General features: G+C 39.0%; 1 protein-coding gene and 1 pseudogene across 6 annotated transcripts in view; both read right to left on the reverse strand.

Annotated features, from left to right (window-relative positions):
- The window catches only part of PDZD2 (PDZ domain containing 2), a 367,396-nt gene that overhangs the window by 19,434 nt on the left and 324,945 nt on the right, over positions 1-23,017 (reverse strand). For all 6 annotated transcript variants that reach the window (XM_027868865.1, XM_027868863.1, XM_027868864.1 and 3 more), the window contains 4 exons: positions 22,146-22,969; positions 18,602-18,746; positions 8,865-12,498; positions 5,318-5,435 (listed from right to left, as the gene is read on the reverse strand). In XM_027868865.1, coding sequence (XP_027724666.1) covers positions 5,318-5,435; positions 8,865-12,498; positions 18,602-18,746; positions 22,146-22,969 — 4,721 coding nt within the window. The remainder of the gene's footprint in view (positions 1-5,317; positions 5,436-8,864; positions 12,499-18,601; positions 18,747-22,145; positions 22,970-23,017) is intronic.
- On the reverse strand, positions 15,375-15,471 carry LOC114048230 (annotated as a pseudogene).

The raw sequence follows: 23,017 nt of genomic DNA on the forward strand, positions 1-23,017 counted from the left end.
AGATACCACTTCTTATTCTTATGCTTTCTAGTGTTTTAAACAGGAATGAGTGTTATAGTTTGTCAAAAAATTTTTCTGCATCTAATGAAATAATCGTATTATTTTTGTTGGTTTTCATGTTAATATTTTCAGTTATGCTTATTGTTTTTCTAAAATTGAACCAGCCCTGCATTCCTGGAATAAATTCAGCCTGGTTATAGTGTGTGATCATTGTGGTATACTGCTCCTTGCTAGCATTTCATCTAAAAATTTTGCATTGATAGTCATTAGGGAAATTGTTCTATAGTTTTATTTTTCTGTTTTGACTCTCTGGTTTATCAAGACTGTATTTGTGTCATAGAATGAAATGTAGTACCACCTTTATTTACTTTTTTTTTTAAGTTTATGTGTTATTGTATTAATTGTCCTTTAATGTTTGGTAGAAATTGCTTTTAAATTCGTCCGGTCTTGGTATTTTTTCCCCTTTAGGGACCCATTTGTGGCTTTTCCAGTTTGTTTTTCTAAGAAAGGGTTTCATAATTATTCTCTTTCCTGTTCTCCTAATCTGGGCAATTTATATTTTTGTAAATATTTATTCATTTCATTTAGATTGTCATTTTTATTGACATATATAGTTGGGTGAAATAACTCCTAGTAATTGATTTTATTTCTTCTTCATTGATTGTGAATTTACTTTTTTTCTTTTTTGATACTAACAATTTGGTTCTCTTCTTTATTTTTTAATCAAATTAGCTAATGACTTATCTATTTTATTGATTTAAAAAACAACTCTCAGTTTTACTTCTTAGTTCAATGTTTTCATTTTTGTTATTTACATTCACTTTTTAAAAAATCTCTCCTTTTTCAGAATTTCTAGGCATTTAATTGGAGGTTTTGTCTCATTTTTTGGTCATTATCTCTAATAAAATTATTGTTTCTATGATTTGTTCCTCAATCTACCTATTCTTTAGGATTAAGTTATTTAGTTTCCAATTAATTTTTAATCTTTGCTTCAAAGAAACCTTATTGAATATAATTTTATTGCGTTGTGGCCAGAATTCATTTACTATTTCTGATTTTCTACATTTGTAAGGTTTTTATGGCTAATGTATGGTCAGTTTTTGTGAAAGTGTCATGTAAAGATGAGAACCAGGTATGTTCTTTTCTATTTCCTTTCAGTTTTCTTCAGAATTCTATCATATCATATCTAACTTTTCTAAAATTCTATTCAGGTCTTTAACTTCTTCCTTATTTTATGGTTAGATTTATCTTGGGCCTAAGAGGGGGTATATTTAGGTTCCCTACTATTATAGGTCTCTTTCTTCCTCCAACTCATTTAACTTATCTTTTAAGAATTCAGATGCTCACTTACTAGCTGTGTGACCCTGGGCAAGTCACTTAACTCCAATAACCTTGCCCCCTCCAAAAAATAATTCAGATGCTGTGCCATTTGGTGCACCTATGTTTAGTATTGATATTAATTCATTGTTTATGGCAGTGATTTTAAACTCAAATAGATACAGATCCCTATGTATCACACCATGACATAGGAAACTACAAATTAACATTATTTGTGGGTGGATTATATTTTTATTTATTTTATTAAACATTTCCCAATAACAGTTTAATCTGGTTTAGGCTGCATTTGGGAGTTTGTAGGCCACAAGTTTGATCCCTCTGGTCTATGGTCCCTTTTAGTAAAGTGTAGTTTCCCTACTTTTCTCTTTTAATTAGGTATATTTTTGCTTTTTGCTTTGTCTGCGATCATGATCGCTATCCCAGCCTATTTTACTTCAGCTGAAGAATAATAGATTCTACTCCAGCTCCTTGTTTTAGCCCTATGTATGTCTTTCTGTTTCAAATGTGTTTCTTCTAAATGGCATTGTTGGATTCTGACTTGTAAACCATTTTGCTATCCTCTTCTGTTTTATGGGTAAGTCCATCCCATTCCCATTCACAATTATAATTGCTAAATATATATGTTTCCATCCTCTTCTCTTATACTTATTTAAGAATCTCTTCTGCTTCTGTCCGTTGACTCACTTAATTTACCTCTTCCTTTTCCTTCATCTCTTTTCCTATTTCCCTGTTGGGTAATATGCATTTCTGTACCCTACTGTGTATCTCACCTAGGACAGACAGGATTGTTGTCTGTAAGTGAAAGTCAGATTAGATTTATTTAGTGGCTCCAGAAGGGAGGCCTAGGAGCGATGGGTGGATTTCATAGGTTAGCATGTTTCACAAAAACATTGAGAAGAACTTTTAGGCTCCTCAAAAATTGGAATAGGTTGCCTTGGGGGAGCTAAATGACTTCACACTTTTCCTCTGCAGGATCATCATTCTTGTCCTGTTTCTTTTGTGGGCATGCACCCAAGGTCTCTGTCCTGGACCACCTCCTCTTCTTTACTCTTATATTGTGATCTTATTAACTCCCATGGGTTCAACTGTCATCTCACGCAGATAACTTCCACATTGACATATCTAGCTCCCTCTCTCTCTTGAGCTCAGTAACTGCACCCTCAGCTCTCTGTTGGATAGCTCCACTTAGAAATTCCATAAGCATACCATATGCAAAATGGCCAGAACTGAACTTGTTATCTTTTCCTTTAAACTATCCCTTCTTTTAACTTCTCTATTTTTGTCAAGGGCTCCCAGATCCTTACAGTCACCGGGCTTAAAACCTTGGAGTTATCCTTGACTTTGCCTTATTTTCTCCCCTTCATGTCTAATCAGTTGCCCTACCTTGCTGATTCTATCCCCAACAATATCTTTGACATCTACCTCCATCTCTCTGTTCACCTGGTCACCACCCTAGTTCAGGTCCTCATCACCTTTTGTCTTGATTATTGCAATAGCCAATTGGTTTTTGAGGGCATCCAAACTCTTCCCTCCCTAATCAGTCCTCCACCAATCTATTGCTCCCATGTTTTCAAGTTTGATACCTCTGCTATACACAGTTGCCAAAGTGATATTTCTAAAGTGCAGGTCTGACCATGTCATTTGTTTCCTTCAGAACCTTTACCAGCCCCTTACTGTCACTAGGCTCAAGGAAGAAAATAAGCATTTATTGAGAGACTATTATCTACCAGGCACTGTCACTTTGCAAATATTATCTCCTTTGATCCTTCTACCCCTGGGAGATAGATGCTCTTATTTTCCTATTTTGTGTTTGAGGAAACTGAGGCAGGCAAAGGTTAAGTGACTTTACCAGAGTCACAGAGTTACATTATGTCACCTAATTGCCTGAAATACAAACTCGTCTATTTGTTATTTAAAACCCAAAATACTGTGGCTTTGAACTACCTTTCCAGGACAATTACATGTTACTCTCCTGCCCTCAAATTCTACATCTGAGCCAGGCTAGACTGCTTGTTGAGGATATTCGGATTCTGGGCCTGATACAGGTAGGACTGGATGTCCTCTGAGTTCTCAACAACTCAGATTCACCACTAAGAACCAGGAGGTGAGGAAGTTGGCCATGGTCAACAAGTTTGATTGGATTACAAGACAAAGCCTCTGTTGTGTCATTGAAAATGCCTATGCAAGATGGAAACATCTACATGAACACCACATTTGAAGATGATTGAGTTATGGCTGTTCATACACCTGAACCAAACCCCTGGACATGTTCTTTAAAAGAAAGATAGAATCAGAGAGAACGAGAACTGAAAGAATAAGAATGGAGAAAGGCTACAAAAATTCTGAATAAGGGCTGCTAGTCAATGATGCCCCCTCCAAAAAACCATGTGGATCTGGATCCAGGGGAAGAGGAATCTACATGGTCACAGAAATGGCAACAGCCAGAGGTGGGGGGAAGCAATGAAGGAGTATTCTGGGACAAAGTCTCTGGAGAGAAGAAAGCTTTCTGGACCAAGCAGGGGAGCCCCAGGACCAATCAAGAATCAGTGTGGAGGAACAGCAAGGGATAAGGCCATGATGTAGAGGAACCATGAAGTATATGAACTGGGCAGGTCTGGTCAAGGTAGCTGACTCTGTTGACCCTCAGATCTTTCTCCTTTCAGAGATGACTCAATCATAGTTTAGCACTGTAAATCTGGAAGTCCCTGGGTGAATTGAGGCTTACCATTAGTAAAGGGATCAATTTTCTAATAACCCCAAGTGTTTTTCCTTTTTTGTTGGGGGAGGGGAGCCTTCCTATACAGAGGACTGTATATGTCCCTGAACAAAATGGAGATCAACCAGCAAGGGAAGAATTTTTTTTTGTCTGTTCAACAGTTTGGGTGGGGAAAGAATTTTCTGTACATTGTGTTTTCTGTCAGGTGAAATAAAGTCTATCCAGTATTTGATATATTATTAATATGAGTGCTTGCATGAGAACTGAGGATCCTTTTACCATTTTTGTAAAGACCTAGAGACAAACTAATTTGGTGTTCCCAAGATAAACCATAGGTGGGGCAGAAATCAAAGAGTATGATTTTTGGAAAGGCTTCTATGATAGAATCCATTCCATGTATATCCAGAGCTTCAGAAACAAAAACACTTTTGTGTAGCCAGAAGCAATGCAATAAAGACCATACACTAAAAATCACTTATTATACTCAGAAGATAGCATCTTAAGCCTAAGTCATACCTTTTTTATTGTTATTTTGGACATAATTCCAATAACTTTGGCAGTTTGATTTCTAAGTCCACAATAGAAGGGAAGAGTGACTACCTAAGGCCAATATAATGACAACAGCAAAGAAAAGCAACTAATAGAAGACACAGCAATTGGGGACCCTTTGAGGGTAGGGACAAATAGACTGCTATAACCTAAATGGCCTTTGAGGGTTTCACTATATTACAGTATAAGGAATATCTAATTAATGATTATGAGTCATAAGAAGTTAAATTATATTTAATAAGGCAGAGATGTCTTCTTTGAAAATATTTTCATCAAGCACCTCCAATGCATTATGCTGCTTTTAAGGAACCTGTGATTTCAGTGGGATAGGGAACATTAAGGAGAGGAAACTCCCTCTACCTGTTCTGCAGCTGATCATCACAGATAGGTGCCTAGAACTCTAAAAGGTCAAATCATTTGCCCAGGATTCCATTGCCAGTATATGTCAGAGGTAGGGCTTGAACCTATGTCTTCCTCACTCTAAGTCTGGCTCTATGTACTATATGGCCTGCTGCCTCCACACCATGAGTGTAGTTGCTTAATAAATGTTTTGTTGAATGGATGAATGAAAATTATAAAAAGTAAATGAAATTTTGAGACTTAGGCAAATTTACAGATTTTGGAAAATTCTTTTCTGTGGAATAACTATTCTCTCCCACTGCCCCTCCCACCCCTCAATGTCAGGTAAAGGTTGCATTCCTGATTTTTACTTACCTCTGTTTGTGCTTTAGCTTCTCGAATCAGAGTCAAGATATCAGATTTTGACCCCACTGATGACAAAACAGACTGTAATTTTTGCTGGTCCAGGGATGAGATTGAAAGTTGATCCAAACTACGAGTAAAAACAGATTTAAAGATGTGACATTGAACAAAACACCCACTCCCACTTTATTTAGACCCATTTTCCTTCTTGTAAAGTAGGTGATATTTTATCATTTTCATAAATACCACAGAGCAGAGAAAGGGGTACCTTCTACCCTAACAATGCCAAAGGATTACTCTGAACTGCTTGGAGATGGATTGTCCTTTGTGTTACTCTCCTGCCTTAAAGCTCAGATACTTAGGGCTTCATTGTTACCATAATAATAAAGTTTTTCAGAGTGCTAGGAGTGCCCTCTTTTTAAAAACACATTTTACTGAATATTTTGTTTTTTGATTACCTGTTTCTCAATGTATCCCTCTTCCCTTTCTCTCCAGTCTGGCCTTATAAAAAGAGGATTTTTAAAAAATGGAACTAAAAGAGCTTAGCAAAACTAAAATGTGGAAAAAAAAAAAGTCTGATGTTAAATGCAATATTCCATACCCGCATTCTCCCACCTCTGCAAAGCAGGGGGAGGTACCTTCCCTTCTCTCTTGTTTGGCACCAACCCAGGCCATCAAAATTTTGCAGCATTTAGTTTCGATTGTTTTGTTGTTGCTGCTTTTTTCACTTATATTGCTGTGATTATTATGTATGGGTTTTTTTTTCCTCCTGGTTCTACTTCCATGCTTTTCTGCATTAACCATATTCATTGTTTCTTACAGTATGGTAATATTCTCCAACATTTATGTCCTACAACATTCATGTTTAGATCCATTCCTCCATCTACTTTGTTTCCAGCTATTTGTTACTGCAAAAAGTGATAGCATAAATATTTTGGTGAATATGAGGACCCTTTTTTTTGTCAACTGAGTTCCTTGGGGTATATGCCCCACAGTAGAATCTCTTGGTCAAAAGGTATGGACACTATAGCCACTTCCTTCACATAATTCCAAATTGCTTTCTAGAACGGTTGGATCAATTCATCCTCCAACAATGACTCTTCCCTTCTTTTGTCATCTTTGACATTTTTTGGAGCTTTGTTTCATATAGTTGTTGATGGTTTGAATGTCTTCTTTTGAAAATTTTGTTAGGGGCAGCTAGGTGGTACAGTGGATAGAGCACTGGCCCTGGAGTCAGGAGGACCTGAGTTCAAGTCCAGCCTGAGACACATGATACTCACTAGCTGTGTGACCCTGGGCAAGTCACTTAACCTCGAATGTCTCACCAAAAAAAGAAAACTGTTTGTTTATATCCTTTGACCACTGACCTATGGGAGAATGGCTTTTGTTCTTATGTTTCGATTAGTTGTCTATACATCTTAGAGATCAGATCCTCATTAGATATATACATTTTTTTCTCCAGTATTACTAATTCCCTTATCTTCGTTGTATTAATTTTGCTCATGCCAAAACTTTTCAATTTCATCTGATCAAGATTATTTATCTTTTATCATTACCTCTCTCCTTTGCCTGGTTATGAATTCACTCTCTTGCTGTACATGTGACAAATAGATGATCTGGTTAATGTCTAATCTTTTTGTGGTGTGTTTTTTAGTATTCAGAGCATGTATATATTTGGAATTTATTGTGGTATATATGTAAGGTGTTAGTTTAAGTCTAATTTTTGCCAGAATATTTTCTGGTTTTGTCAGTAATGTGTGTCAAAGAGGAAGTGCTTTCGTAGGTGTTTTATATTTGGAGTTTTATTGAATACAGATTTATTGAATGAAATTATTTCTGATAATTCCTTGTCTAGTCTGTTTCACTGATTTATCATCTTTTCTATTTTTTAACCAGTACCAAATAGTTTTGATGATTATTGCCTTAGAATACAATTTGAGCTTTAGAAATGCTATTTCCCCTTCATTCCTACTTTTTTCATTATTTACCTTCATATTCTGGATCTTTTGTTCTAAGAAATGAATTTTGTTATTGTTTTTTCCAGCTCTGTAAAGTGTTCCTGTGTTTAGTATAGTACTAATTCTATAAATTAATTTCAGAAGCACTATCATCTTTATTATATTGGCACAGAGCAGTCAGGAGCATGGAATCTCCCTAGTAAAGTAGTGTTTTGTAATGTACCTATAAAAGTGTTGAGGGAACTTTGACAGAATCCCCAAGTATTTCATACATTTTGTTGTTATTTTGAATGGAACTTTCCTTTTTATTATTCCCTCCTGAATTCTGTTATTGCTATACAGAATGCTTTTGACTTTTACACATTTATTTTATTAACCTGAAACTTTATTGAAGCTATTAATTATCTTAATTTTTTCTGTGTTGATTCTTTAGGCTACTCTAAGTAATCCATCATAGAAATAGGGATATGGACAAGAACTGTGATTTCATTGCTATTAGGGAGCCTTCCAATGAGTAATCATCTCTCTACCAACGTGGGTTCTCATCTATTCTGTAACTTAGAGAGTAGCCTAGAACACTAAGTTTAAGTGACCGGCCCAGAATCATACAGTCATCAGGTGTCAGTAGCAGAACTTGGACCCAGGTCTTCCAGGCTCTGAAGCTGATCTCTATTCATTATATTATGCTGCAATTATAGTATCAGCAAAAAGGGACATTTTTATGCCTTTAATTTATTTTTCTTGCCTTACTGTTCTCGTTAGCATTTTTAGTAGGGAAAGGAAGAATGCCCTTGTTTAAATCAGTCTTCATCTTTTAATTGTAAAGGACCTTAGAGGCCACCTAGTCTTTAACCCGTACCTAACAAGAATTCCCTCTAAACCATCCCTGATACTTGTCATCCAGTTTAAATCTGGAAACCTACATTGATGGGGAACTCATTACACCCCTAGGCAGCTCCTTTCCTACTTGGCTAATACTTAGGAATTTCCTTCCTCTCTCTCAGAAATGATCTTCCACTACTCCCAGCTCTGCTCTGAAGGCTTATGAATTTTACACTTGGGTTGCATCAGTTCCCCTCTCTTTTCACATTCTGCCCTCTGCCCAAAAATGTCCTTTGTTAGGTGACAGTTTACAAGTAAGTCTTAAAGAGCAACTCTGCAGGAAAAAGTTTTAATTCAAGTTATGTCAACAAGCTTTTTTTCCCTTGGTGTTAGGCGCCATGGTAAGTTCTGAGAATACATAGGCATCTCTGCACATTTTTTCCAAGTTATTTTTAAAAGAAAGAAAACAAGGCATCAATAAATGAAACTCATTTTTGTTGCTTTTCAGTCATGTCTGACTCTTTGTGACCCAATTTGGGGTTTTCTTGGCAAAGATACTAGAGTGTTTTACCATTTTCTTCTCTAGATCATTTTACAGATGAAGAAACTGAGACAAATAGGGTTAAATGACTTGCCCAGGGCCACACAGTTAATAAGTATCTGTGGCTGCATTTCAACTCAGGTCTTCCAAACTCTAGACCTGACCCTCTATCCACTGTGCCACATGACACAATTTTTTTTTTTTTTTTTTTTAGGGAAAAGAAAGGAAACATACTTACCCAATGGACCAACTCCTTCCAAAGCACCTCCCATCCACGGAATTTTCCTGGATTGTTATATCTTCATCAGAGGCTGAAGTAGGAGTCCCAGAACCACTAGTCCAAGGACTGTTTCCCCTAGAACACAACCCGTCCCCACTCTGCCCTTTTGCTAAATGTGAAAGAGAAGGCGACTCGTCAAGGTTTGAGAGGCTTTCAGTTGGAAGGCCAGGGGATCTCCTGGGAGTAATTTCTAGCTCAGTTTTAAAGTGGCCAGCTACAGGTTCCACTGAATAGTCCTCATCACAAAGCTTGTCAAGGTCGGGCATGCTCAAAGCCCTTAGCTCTCTAAGTTTAGAGCGGGATAAAGGACATGGTCGAGCTTGGCCTCCTGCTGTCCTGTTCCTTCTGATGTGAGAAGGTGTGGTCACTGCTGGATTATAACTCACTGGAGGGTCAAGTAATTTCTTTTGGTCCAAACCAGGGCTCTCTCTTCTCCCTTCTACTGGATTTGGTGGAGAAACCAGGAGAGCGATAGTCGATGGTGATTTGTTTAGCTGGGGGGCCAGTGAAATGGTTTCATTTTGGTTTTCGCCACATGAGCTCAAGCTTCGTCGTAAGGACCTTATGGTGTCGCTTGAGTTGCTGGGTGTCCCTGAAGATATAGTACCTGATGATCTCCTCCCAATAGGAGGTTTGGAGTTAATGGATACTGCTGAAGGGAAATCAATGGATTTGACTACAGGCCTGTCAAAACTGGCTAGATTCTCAAAAGATTTGATCCTCTGTTTCACAGAAAAAGATGAGGTAGGTTCATGGGGCCAGTTTAGCTCATAGTAGTAATGCCTCCTGGTGGATTTTATTCTATCTGTGACAAGGCAGTTTGTATCCTGGGCACCAAGGGCACTAGCACCTTTCTGGTCTGTTTTTGGGATGCTCTGTGAAGTTTCTGACAGGTGTTTTCCTCCTTGTATACTCTGTCCATTAACTAGGCCAAGAAGACCACCTTTGAATATTCTTGTCTCAGGGACACAAACATATTTCTCACCTGCCACAGAATTTTGGCTGTCTTGAAGAGAGCGTCCTGCAGATTGTACAGAGTGACTTTCACCTCCAAAATGACTTGCAAGTTGGGCTGGCATGGAATAAGTCCTTGTAACTGGCCTTGGGGCGCAGTAGGGACCATCATTCAAAGTAATGACATTTTTGGAGCTCCCAGGAGGTTCAGACATCTGGTTCACTCTCTTCTGGTTATAAGCTGTCTTCTCTGCAGGCAGAGGTGGGGAAGGGCACACAGGCAAGAAGAAGGAGGAAGAGGAAGAGAGTCTTACCTCGATGAAACTTCTTTGGATTTCTTGTCCTTCTAGGGGATCTTCCTGAATGGAGTGAGAAGCCAAAGAAGCAGGGTGACTTGGGGATAGCTCCACTCTTCTGTGGCAGAGCTTGCTTTCACCTTTTTTGTGACCATTTTCTTGGGCAGAGAGCCCTCCTTGGTCACTTTCAGCTACTAACTTGTTACCACCTGGGCTTTCGGGGTTTCTTTCAGAAGAGATGGCAATTATTTTTACCTGGTTCATTCTGTCTTGAGAATCACCAGCAGCTGCCTTGCTCCCCTTTTCACCAAGCCCACTGGGGACGGCTGAGACCATTGTTGCTTCTTTTGGATTGGAAAGGCCAAATTCATTTTGTCCAAGGAGTCTATTTTCATTTGTGTTCCGAGTCATAGGGATGCTTCCATCTGACCCTGGGGAACTCATTGGCCCAGACACAGCCAAGGCTAATTTGCTCTCTTGTCCACGTGAGGGAGATTTGTGAGTCATGGGACAACTTTTGTCTGATTCTCCGCGGACAGCAATGCGAGAGCCCAATACTCTCTTCGAAAGGGTTTTGGGAGAGGTTTGGGGTGACGTAAAGATTTTTCTCTGCTCAGTCCCACTGACCTTGGCAGTTTGAACAGTACTGGAGGCTTCTGTGTTGGTTTTGTTTTTGTTTCTGATGCTGAGGCCTTTCAGCTTTGGCCCAGACCTAGGTTTGTGATTGTTATTGAGAAGCGTTTCCATAAAACTTTTGGGTGCTGACCCTTTTGTTTCAGGATTCGATTTTGGTTGAGATGAAGGACTGTGCAGAGTAGTAACCCCCTTAACATGGTTTGTGCTGGGAGTGTGAGTTTTAGGGTTGGAACTTTTTGTTGTGGCTACACACTGTTCCTTTTCATTTCTGCTTTGCATATGATTAATTTTATTTGGATCTTTGTACTGGGCTAGAAGGGGACTCCTAACAATTTTTTCTGGTCCTTGTTGCAAGTCCCCCAAGTCTTGACTTTCAGAGATATGAAGGCTGGTGAAATCACATTCTTCATTATTAGATGAGCCTGGATTTAAAGAGAATTGAGCACATCTGTGACTATCACCTACCTTAATGGTTGCTTCTTGCTTTTTGCATTGGGATTTATTGCCTAGCAAGCTATGCTCTAGGCCATTGACCAACCTGGGGCTGATGAAAGGGACTGGGGGCTTGTGCACAAGGCCACTGCCTCTAGAAGATTCGCAGGTTTCCAGAGCTTTGCCAGTGCTAGCTTCTTGCATTTTCCCCTCTGTGTGTAAGGCTCTGCATCCCTGTGGAATATTTCCATCTGAATATGCTGAGCTCTCCTGGGAGTCCTTATCCAAATGGGAGGAAGGAAGGGAGTCCAAAGGAACTGTTCTGCCTGTATTTGTCTGCTGGTAAGAGTCGGGGATTATAGGTTTTTCTGGGCCAAAGGAAGGTGTTGTATGTGGGGTTGTCTGTAAACTACCCATAATAGTACTTTCTAATGGCGAAACTTTGTCTACTGCTGGGTAAGGTAGATCCCAGGAATGTGGATTCACAGCAGAGCTAGGTTGCTGCTCCACTTGAGAGGGTGGTTTTGGGTGAGTATTCATGCAACAAATTTCAATTTGCTCCTCATCTGACTCTGTGGCATTGCTCTGAGAAGAGCAAGATGGTGGATGGGATAGCCTGCTGTTCCAGATAGGAGTGGGTGAGGCTTCTGTAAGAGATTCTGAGTCTGAATGTGAATCCTCAGCAGCTCCATACATAGACTTTGGTGATGGCTCAGTGGTGTCAGCTTCCCCATGGCCAAGTGAGGACAAGCTGTCTTCATGTAAGCTGCTAAAATTCCTAGAATAGCTACTTAAACAGTTTTTATTCACAGTAAAATGCTTGCCTGGATTAATTGAATCCAAAACTGAAAAGTGAGAGGTCCACTGAGGCTGAGGCGGTGAGTCTTGTTTAACTTTGCTCTGCTCTACCTGGTAAGAGCTCCTGCCTCTTGCCCAAGAGTGTCTCTGAGAACCTCCCTCCCCACAAAGGGCACCTGTTTTTGGAGGACACTCAGATCTTCCTTCACAAGCATCTAACTCACTGATGATGCTGTCAATGTCAGTCACTGGCATCTCCTCAGGACCACTGACTCTTAATCCACTACCTATTTGCACTTCTTCGGTACCGACAACAGATGGCAGCATGGAACCAGATTGTACAGTTCCCTCTGTTTCAGAGACTGGAGCTCCTTTTGAGTGAGTTTCTCCTATGGTGGCTGGAGTCCCAGTGGGGTCAGTATTAATCAGCTCCTTGTCCCCTCGTGATTCAAGGTGGTCCTGTGAGCTATCCACAGCTGTTTAAAGAAATTAAAGGGGGGGAAAAGGTGGGGTGAGAGGAGGACTCTTGCAGTAAACAGAGGTCAACAATGCTATAGTTGGGAAAACACTGAATTTTGAATCCTTCTTCTGCTGTTTATTACCTGCCTTGTGACACTGGGTAAATCACTATACCTCTCTGGGTTTCAGTTTCCTTATCTGTAAAATAAGGCAGTTGGATGAATGAATTGTTAATGTCTTTCCCAGCTTTTGAAATCTCACGATCCTATCTGGAAGTTCTAAAATTCCCCCAAATAAATGAAATGGAAAATTAATCCTAGTTTTAGAGAATACATCTACAGCAGGTTTTGGAGTATCTTCTCTGCAGAGTTCCCTTTGCCTAACAATGTCAATTAAAAAAAAAAAACCTAGCAGAAATAGATGTGGCTCTCTAAGGATCATAAAGTGCCCTGCATATATTACTTCATTTTAGTCTCACAAGCCCTATGGGGTAGGGATCAAAAGTATTTGCCCATTTCACAGAATAGGAAACTGAAGTCCAAAGAGGTTAAATGACTTGCTACTGGCCACCTAGCTAGGACTTGAACCACACAGACAGCTCTTCTGATTTCAAAGCCAGAGGTCTTTTCGCTACAGGGTGCTACTTCTCCAGTGTCAAAATAATCGGTAGTAGTAGGCAAAGTGGGTGCTTTGTTTTTAGTTAGTTCCTATCTACTGGTGCTTCCTGAGGTAATGGAAACAAACAGGTCCTAGGGCCATGCCTACTGAAACCCTTCTCAGTTCTCAGATCAGCAAGTGACTAGCACCATCTCCAGGACCCCCCTGCAACACCTTCACAGCTGTCTCACCTCAATTAGTCCTTCCTCTAGTACCAATCATTATTTAGCAAGGGACCAGCCTGAAATGTGTAATTAATATAGGATCCATGTCACCAATACATTTTCAAAATAGTTGGGACAAGACTAACTTGTAAGGGAAAATATGAAACAATATTTTTAATTTTATATTATTTTATATTTTAAATGACAGTTCTGAACCAAATCTCTTGGTACACACTGTGGGAAAAGTTCAGAGAAGGGAAAAAGGTAAGAGAGGGCTGGGGCATTTCAAGTCAAGGTTGAAAGACCACTGGTCAGGGACACTGTAAAGGGACTCCTCAGTCACCTACCATATGCCATTAGATGGCTTTGGATCCTCCCTCCCAACTCTTGAGACTCTATGGCAGTGGAAGACAAAGAAGATGGTTGGCTTATGTTCTGAACAACAGGCATACTGAAGAGTGTGAGAGAAGACATTCTGGGATAGAGGAGGGAGAGGCACTATATCTGGCCACTGGACCCAGAGGCTCCAGAGGAGAGTGTGAGGCTGGTGACTTTGCACAGCCCTGCCTCACTTAAATTTAATTCACTTGCAAGTCATGACATCACCTTCCTGATGTCATTGATCCTCTTCAAGAACGAAGGACGAAAAACAATCTGTGAGTAGTAGTAGCTGACCCACTGGGGACTCAACTGACCAGTTCCAGTTGGGCAATGCTGCTCCTTCCTTCCCCTGCCTCCTTTCCCTCTGTCCACATAGGGAATCATACTCTTACCTGTAGGTGCTCTGCCCAAAGGAATATAAATTTTGACTTTTTCTCTTCCCTACTTATTTGTTCTATCATTAAAAAAAAAAAAAAACTAGGACAATTAACTCTTTTGCCCCATGTAGCTTCATTTATGATTTCTTGAAGTATAGCACTAGAAAACCAGGGTTTTGATAACTCATTCCGATTCAAATGGAGCTACCTGATCTTGCCTTAAATCCTAATCACTTGGCTCTTACTGATTGGGCCAAGAATAGGTCCCAGCCCAAGCCTCACTGGGTCTTTGTTTGGGTTTCAGTGGCTCATGGTAAATGTAAATAAAAATTGTTTTTGTTTTAGCCAGAAATCCTGAGGATTTTCCCCTCTCATATTAAGCAAAGAGGTTACACAGGTCATAAATGGCAGAGGTAGGATTTGAGCCTATTCTCTACCATCTGACTCACAATCCAATATTCTTTTTTTTTAATAGTGTTTCATTTTTTCAATTACATGTAAAGACAATTTTTAATATTCATTTAAAAAAACTTTCGAGTTGCAAATTTTTTCCCCTCACTCCATCCCTTCTCCCTCCTTAAAACAGTACACAATTTGATATAGGTTATATGTGTACAATTATATAAAACATATTTCCATATTAGTCATGTTGCGAAAGAAAAAAAAAACAAAAGGAAAAAAACCATGAAAAATAGTATGCTTTTGTTTGCATTCAGACACCATCATTTTTTCTCTGGCAATCCAATATTCTTTCCATTGTACCTGAATGGAGCTTACCTTCTACACAAGGGATACAACATGCACAGAAATAACTACATCTGATTACCCATTACAAAGTAAATTAGAGGAGGTAGCATTAAAAGCTGAGGAGAAGGGCTCAGGAAAGGCCTCATACAGCATCTGACTCAGAATACCAAAGAACAGCCTAATAGCCAATTTCTAAATCTCCCATACTGCTCAAAATTCCAATTTCTAAGAACCAATCCTCCCTTAGGAGCAGACTCAGTTACCTCGGGGAAGCTGATCAAAATTCTTAAGAGCCAATAAGCCAATAAAAATCTGGTACCCTAGAAAAAATGAAGACAAGCAGTGTGTTTCAGCCAGATATTAGGTTTGTATAAAAAAAAGCAGGTAGAACTAGGCCCCCACTGAAACTTCTAGGGAACAAAAAATAAAATCAGAGCTTAAAAGGTCTTAAAAATAAAAGACTTTAAAAAAAAAAGTTGCTGGCCTTATTCATTATGTATTTATCAGGTCTTTCTGACAAAATTTGAAAATTTTCTTTTTTTTCTTAAAGATAAACATAAGCGCACTAAAAATACGGAATGCTACATGAATTTGCATGTCATCCTTGTGCAGGGGCCATGCTAATCTTCTTTGTCCAGTCTAAGATAGGGCTGCCAAAGCAAGCACAAAATATGAACATTTTCAAGACAGTAGGAAATAATGAGATTTTGAACATGCTATTTTGCAGGTGAGGGAACATTAAGCTCAAGAACATTAAACCAAAGACTCCAGCCCAGGTTTTTTGACTCCACATTCCGGGCGCTTCAAACTGAACCACACTGTTGTCTTTTTACCCATTCAAAGGATCCTAGATTTAGAAGAGACCTTAAAGGCCATCTAGTCCTACTCCCTCATTTAGAGATGAGACCCAAGAAGTGAGGTGCTTGCCCAAAGTTACATAGTATGTGGCAGAAATGGGAGTCAGATCTAGGACCTATGATGCTGTATCTAGTGCCCTTACCATTGGACTCTCAGATAACCTTTCTGGAACTTTGCTATCACTTACCCTCTGTCTGCCATAGTTTCCTCAACTGTAAAATGGGGATAATAATAGCACCTACCTCAAGGGGTTGTTATGAAGGTCAAATTGAAATAACATTTGGAAAACACTTAGCCCAGAACCTGGAATTCAGTAGGTGCTTAATAAATGCATGTTCCCTTCCCTACCAGGAATACAACTAAAAATTAAAAATTGTTCTTATAAGAAGGAAGGGAGAGAGCAGCCAAATAAAGGTTAAAAAAAAATCCACGGATTAAAGCCCATATATCTTCCTGATGGGAGAGCCCCACATGCCCTCACTCAAAATCAACTTGGAATCCACATAAACAAACTTTTTAGAATTCTAAGACCAAAGAATTGTTGAAGGAGCAGCTACCAGGGAGCACCTGGGAGCCACGTGACAGCAAAGGTGAGGACAGATTACAGACAGCAGACACAAGAACTCAGAAGTCACAGAAATCTGGGGGCACCTATCATGGGGCCAAATAGCCTTACCTACCTGGATGACCCCAGGATGATATTATAATGATGACCCTCAATCAAGGAAAGGTTAATTTTGTTCTTTACGCTGTGTTTTAAAGGAGGGGGGAGGTGAGGTGTTTCAAGGGGCAGGAATTTAAGTGGACATAACTGACATTAAGAAAAAACAGTCATCAATAAAAGCAAAACACAAGAAGGAAGCATAGATTTCAAAAAGATTTCTGTCCAAAAAGGTTTAAGTGTTAACAGAATAATTTGATACTTCATGGGCTAAAACCTCAACTCAGAAAAAACCTGGGAACTGCTCATTCTCTAAGGTTCTGGATAGCCAAGTCCTGAATTTGTTCACAAACCAGCAAGAATTTAACTCATATAGACTTGAATTTAAAAAAAAAAACCAATTTGAATTAGCAAAAGTGTTATCAGAGACCATATCTCTTTTTAATATATCATGGCTTGAGCTTCAAAAAGAATTATAAAAGAAACACATTTCCCCAGGGCAAACCTAATTTACCCTTTTAGGAACAATTTTTCAACTAATACATTTGATAACAAGGCAAGATGTTAACAAAAGCTTACTGTAAATGCTCTTTATTTGGGGGCTGAGGTTAATCTATTGTCAAGATATTGGCAGTGAATTATTCTGAAGAAAGAAATAATACCCTTATCTAGAAGTCAGATTTCTGGTGACCTCAACCACATAGGAAGTGAGTAAGAGAGGCCTCTAGACTGTTGTCACAAAGGCTGGTCACTAATGTATCAGTGCTCTACTGGGACATAGAAACTTGCAGGCAGTTTTTCAGGAGATGACTTAATTAATACACAAATCTAACAAATGTGGTTATCTGATTTTTTTCTTGTTTCTGGGAGATTGATGCAACAAATCAGAAAGAGAAGACACAGGCATGTTGTCAGTAAAAGCAAGAATTGAGAGCAATAGGAAAAAAAAAACCCAGCAAAATAATTGTACAAGGACTAGTAATAATATTAACCCTGAGCTATGAAGAAAAGTTTCAGTTATATTCAATATACTTAATATAAGTAAGCAATGGCTTTTCAAAGGTGTGGTATATGATTGTGATGGAATACTACTGTTCTATAAGAAATAATGAGCTCAGTGATTTTAGAAAAAACATGCAAAGACTTGCATGAAATAACAAGGTGAAACAAGCAGAACCAATAGAACATTATGTACCGTAACAGCAACATGGTTTTAAGAATGACGTTAATGAATAAGTTATTTTGTCTATTATAAATATCCAAATGAACTATAAAGGAAATGTGAAGAAAGATGTTATCTGCATCCAGAGAAAGAACTGATAAATAGAAGTATGTATAGAATAATTTTACACATATATGCCTATTTGTGTCTGATGGTAGCCATCTCTAGAGTAGCAGGGAGGTGGGGAGGGAAGAAAAAAAATTTTTTTAAATTGACATCATAATTTTGTTGTGTATTTGAAAGGAACAGCAAGTTGTACATAGTAGATTTGCAGTTTTATGTACAATCGTCTTTTTTATTATACTGTGTTGTGGAAATGCCTGTTTTATTCCATAAATTAAAAATAATATTTCTTTGTTTATGTTATGCTATACATCTTCTGATTTGTTTAGCTCCACTTGGTCTCATTTCCTCAACTAGGAGTTGTGAACTTTGAAAGAGCAGGAAGGAGGCAGCGATCAGAGAACCAGGGTTTGAATCCTGCCTCTGAACTTTCCACCTCTGTGACCCTGGGCAAGTTTCCTTCATCTCCATGGGATTCAGTTTCTTCACTTATAAAATGGCGGTATTGTACCAGAAGGCCTATGAAGTTCCTTCTAACTCTAGATCTATGATTTCCATATGCCATGAATTTAATCCTTTTCTTCTTTTTTTTATAATTGGAAACATGACAAAAACCATGATTTTGATGAATGGATATTTCCACACGGAAAGGAGAACAGAAAAGGAGGATTGTATGTGAAACCTCAAGTATGTGCAGCTTTTTTTTTTTAAAGCGCACATATGTGTGCGTACATATATAGAAATACATATTCTTTCCTTTCATACCTCACTCACTACAGTACTCTTGACACAATGAGTAACCAATAAATGTTACCTACTAACTGAAAATGAACATACTCTATGTTAGATTAAAATTCCTCATGAATTGAGAAAGTCTGGTTAAAAAATACAATCTCTTATTTCAATGATTTTGAGCTGTTGGTTCAAAAAGTGACATGCTATTGCTATACCACCCCCTTCTTCACTTTTAAACAAATGAAACCATCTTACCAGGTGTTGGCCGCTGCACCACCAAGGTCAGGGCCATGGGCAAGTTCTTTATAACATGGCAGGTTTCCTGGTAAGACAAGGAGTTGACTGGAGCTCCATTGATAGAGATAATCTCATCTCCAACACTCAGCTGTCCTGTCGCTTCCTAGCACAATTACAACCAGAAGTCACCTTAAATGGCTCTCAGAAAACAATCATTAGAACAAAGAACAAGGATGGTAAGCAGAAGTTAGACAAAGTTATAATGCAATTAAGATTGTCAAACCAGTCAACTGAGTTAACATTTGTAAAAAGTACTTAGCGCAGTATTTGGCTCACAGGAGGTGCTATATCATATCAATGCTCATTCCTTTCTCTTTCCCCTCCTGAGTCAGTCAGTAATCATTTATTAAGCACCTTCTATGTCCAAGGCACTGTGCTAATAGCTGGGGGCACAAAAAGAGGCAAAAGACAGTCCCTGCCTTCAAGGAGCTCATAATCTAAAAGAGGAGAAAAAAAGGAAACAAAGATGTATAAATAAGCTACATATCAAATAAATAGGAAATAATTAAGGGAGGGAAGGCCCTAGAATTAAGAGGGGTTGGGGAAAGCTTCCTATAGAAAATGGAATAGAATTATAAAGAAATTTGGAAAGATGTTTATGAAATAATGAAAAGCCAAAAACAGAAGAATGGGGTAGACACTGATAATGCAGGTATTATGGAACAAAAGTGAATAAGAATAGAAAGTGAATCCTAGTAGGGACTTAAGAGTGACTAAAACTTGTTATAACTCTTTATTCATCAAAATTAATTAATTTGAATATAAATAGCTATTAAGCAAGTTTAATTGTTACTTGGTGTGGATGGTCAATGCCATTTCTTTTAAAAACAAACTTTTGGTTGATTTTTTTTTAACTTCATTACATTTTGCAGTCTATCCTTGCCCATTCTTTCATCTTCCAGAGAACAGTTATTTCTAATAAACATTTAACTTTTGAAAAAGAAGAAAAAAGGAATACAAGAGGACATAAAAGTCCATTCTCAAGAAGTGGAAGCAATGAAGAGCAAGAATAGCTTGGATCAATGAAATCTACGAGAGTCCGTCAGTTTCCTGTTGACAGGTCTCTGGGGAGGGAAGGGCAGGTTCCCCTGTTAACAAACTTTACTTTACTCCATCACTTCACAGTACCACCCCCAGTCTCAAATAAAAACTTTTAGCAGAGTTGCTTTTTAAAAGAGAGAAAGAGAGAGAGAGAGAGAGAGGAAGAGAGAGAGAGGAGGAAGAATTTGACAATTGCAGGTTTTATTCTTCACATTTTCTGGTTGACATGCTATGTGACAGTGTGGCCAGAAGGGGGCAGCAGGAGTAAGGATTAAACTGCAGATAATCTAATAAGGAAGTGATCATGAATTATTTTAGAATTAACCTTCCCCATTAAAATTCAGACCCATAAAATGTTAGCCCTGGGAGAAGCCCTTCAATTCATCTACAATACACTCCCTGTCTTTTCCACCCCTTCCCCACCTTTCTTTTTTCAAATCAGGAATTGGAAACCCAGAGTTCATGGAATTGGAAGACTGACCTTCGGGAATATTGAGAACAATATTCTCATTTTAAAAATGAGGAAACTGAGGCAAAATGAAGTTGAGTAACTTGCCCAGGATCTCAAAGCCAATAAGTGTTAATGGCAGGATTTGAACCCATCTTTTCCTGACTCTGAGGCCATTGTTCTATTCAGAACACTTCCCACTGCCCTCATGGACTCTCTAGTTATTACTGCTTAAAAAATAACTCAGCAAAATATTGAAATATCTTTCCAGGGAAGAATTTTACACATGGTAAAGCTTAACTAATTTTCCTTTTGTGGACATGCCAAAGTTTTAAATAAAAACATTAGCAATGTAACCCATTTCCAAAGGGAGAAAAGAGTTCATTTTATTAATCTTAAGATTTTAGTAGTAGGTTTTAAAAAAAGTGAAAGTTCTCATATTTGCTATCTATCATAAAAACTTGACTAATGACCTTTGAAAAAAATAAATTTAATATGTCTTGAAAAGAAGTATTAGAGTATCATCAGAAGATATGCTTCTCTACATATTTGTAAGCAATTGCAGTAATGGCTATGGGTTAACAGTGATATCCTTATCTAGCCTCAAGTAATTGACCCAACTCTTTGACATAAATGTTGCTTAAAAGACAAACTTTGAGAAATCACAGAAGACTGACTTTTTAAACACGTAAGATAGCTGGAGATAGCGGTTTGGGTGGGGGAGGAATGTTTTTGTTGCTTTTTAAAGTTTAAGAAAACTCTTGCCTCATAACATATATATATATATATACACACACATATATACATACACACCTGCATATACACATACATATATATACACACACTCATATGTATACGTATATATATATTTATATACATATTTAAATATAGAAGATGTGTGTGTGTGTAGAAGCTACACGGTATATTTAAGCATAAATGTATGTATCTACAAATATGTATATTTGTACATACTCCAGCTGTGGTCCTATCCATAAATAACATATCCTTAAAAATGCTATCTTACAAATAGCCATAGCTTTCCTTGCCCAAGAGGAGAAACAATTCATGTTAAATAGTAAAGAATATGGATTTCATTTAACTTTTTCCTCTCTTCACTTCATCTCCTGAGCCCTGTTGGTGGGCTGAGGCAGAAACACTTGGGGACTCTAGTTCAGGGCTAACCCTTGAGTTCCCATTTCCCAAATCAAAATAGGATACTTATGCCACCAAATGGACTTGAATCCCTGGGGTTAGAGGATACCGTTTTCCTTGGATAGTTCTAGGCTGGATAGCATATTTCTCATTTTGTGAAGGTCTATGTCACACCTGAGCTTAGCTATGGCTATTCATAAAGTAACAGAAGCACCTCACAATTTGTTTGTCCCATTTTCCCATCCTACCCCACCCCACCCCCTTGGGCCTACAGCCAATACCAAGAAATATGGGGGCAGAGATAAGTCTCAGTATGGGCTTCTATTCAAATTGATTGACTTTATTAATCAATAAACATTAATTAGGCACCTACTATGTGCCTGGCGCTATGCTAGGCTCTAGGGATACAAGTACAAAGGCTGAAACAATCTCTCCTCAGAAGGAGCTTATATTCTATCTAAAATAAAAGGGAAACTGTGGATAGAGCCAAGAGTACATTTAAACTTTCTGTTTTCCTAATAATTTACACTTTTTTATCCAAGTGAAAAGGGCTAAAATGAACACTTAAGGCAGCTTTGAAGAGGAGAGGAGAAGACACAGAGGGACAGCTTGGGAAGAGGGGGGGGCCAGGCTGCTATTTTACCCTGAGGTTGGGGCCAACCCATGAGAACTTAGAATAGGTGACTTGCTAATATGTTTAAGCTAATTTAGTACCAGCAGGTAGATCGATCTCTTTACTCTACTCCCTAAGATTCTGCTGGGGCCTCTTAACAATGGGGGGAGATTTCTCTGATTCAGGTGATTTCTCTCTCATTACCAACTTTTTATCTCACACTCAAAACAAGGCAAAAAGAAAGTTACCCTCTCAGCAGTTCCACCAGGCCTTAAACCTCTTATCACCACTTTTAAGGGAGTGGCCTGGATTTCTAAATCCAGACCAAAGGATTCATCTTCCAAACGAATTAAATGAACAGTTTCCAAGCTGCTGGACCTAGAGTTGTCCTCTGTCACAGCCCTCTTGCTTTGTGGGGTTATCCTGGCTACTGGCTTGTGGCCAGGACCAGGATCCTCATTCTTCTGTTTGGGGGAGCCAGGGCACTCAATGCTCATCAGGCTTTTGACTCTGGTGATGGCTTTGTGCTCCAATTTTGGTGACTTCTTGGATTCAGTTTGTTCCTTCAGGCCCAAGCTGCCAGGGCTGTCCTCCAAGGCACTGTGATTGTCAAAAAGCTTTCCTGGAAGCAAAGGTGAGTCTATGATTGGCTCCGAAGTCTTGTCCTCCACCTTCCCTCCTGAGCTGCCCAAAAGCGAAGTCTCCAAAGGGGCCTCACTGGCAGGATTCCCAAGGTGCTCCATGTCCTGGCTGCTAGTATCAGCTTCCACAGATGAAGTTAGGGTGATCACCCTGGAGTCTTCCTCAGCCTGTGACGAAGTGGAGGCTTGGAGGGACCTGGAAAATGGAACGTTGTCTCCATCTCTCACAAACTCCTCTTCATCACCGGCATCTTCGGCATCAAAGCAGCCAACTCTCCTCTGTCGGAGGAGTGGGCTTCGGGCAGGCTGTGGGCTTCCAGGGAGGCTGGCTTGCCTGGTAGCTTCCAAATGCTTATGGAAAGGTCCTGAGGCCTTCTTGCTTCCAGATGATACAAGGCTGTTGGCCCTAGCTTTTCCTGATTCTTTGGGAGCTGGGAAAGAATGAAATCAAATGAAACATTAGTCTTCCTTCTAGACCG

This window comes from Vombatus ursinus, unplaced genomic scaffold (assembly GCF_900497805.2).
Source record: "Vombatus ursinus unplaced genomic scaffold, bare-nosed wombat genome assembly UNPS02014791.1, whole genome shotgun sequence".
NCBI lineage: Eukaryota > Metazoa > Chordata > Mammalia > Diprotodontia > Vombatidae > Vombatus > Vombatus ursinus.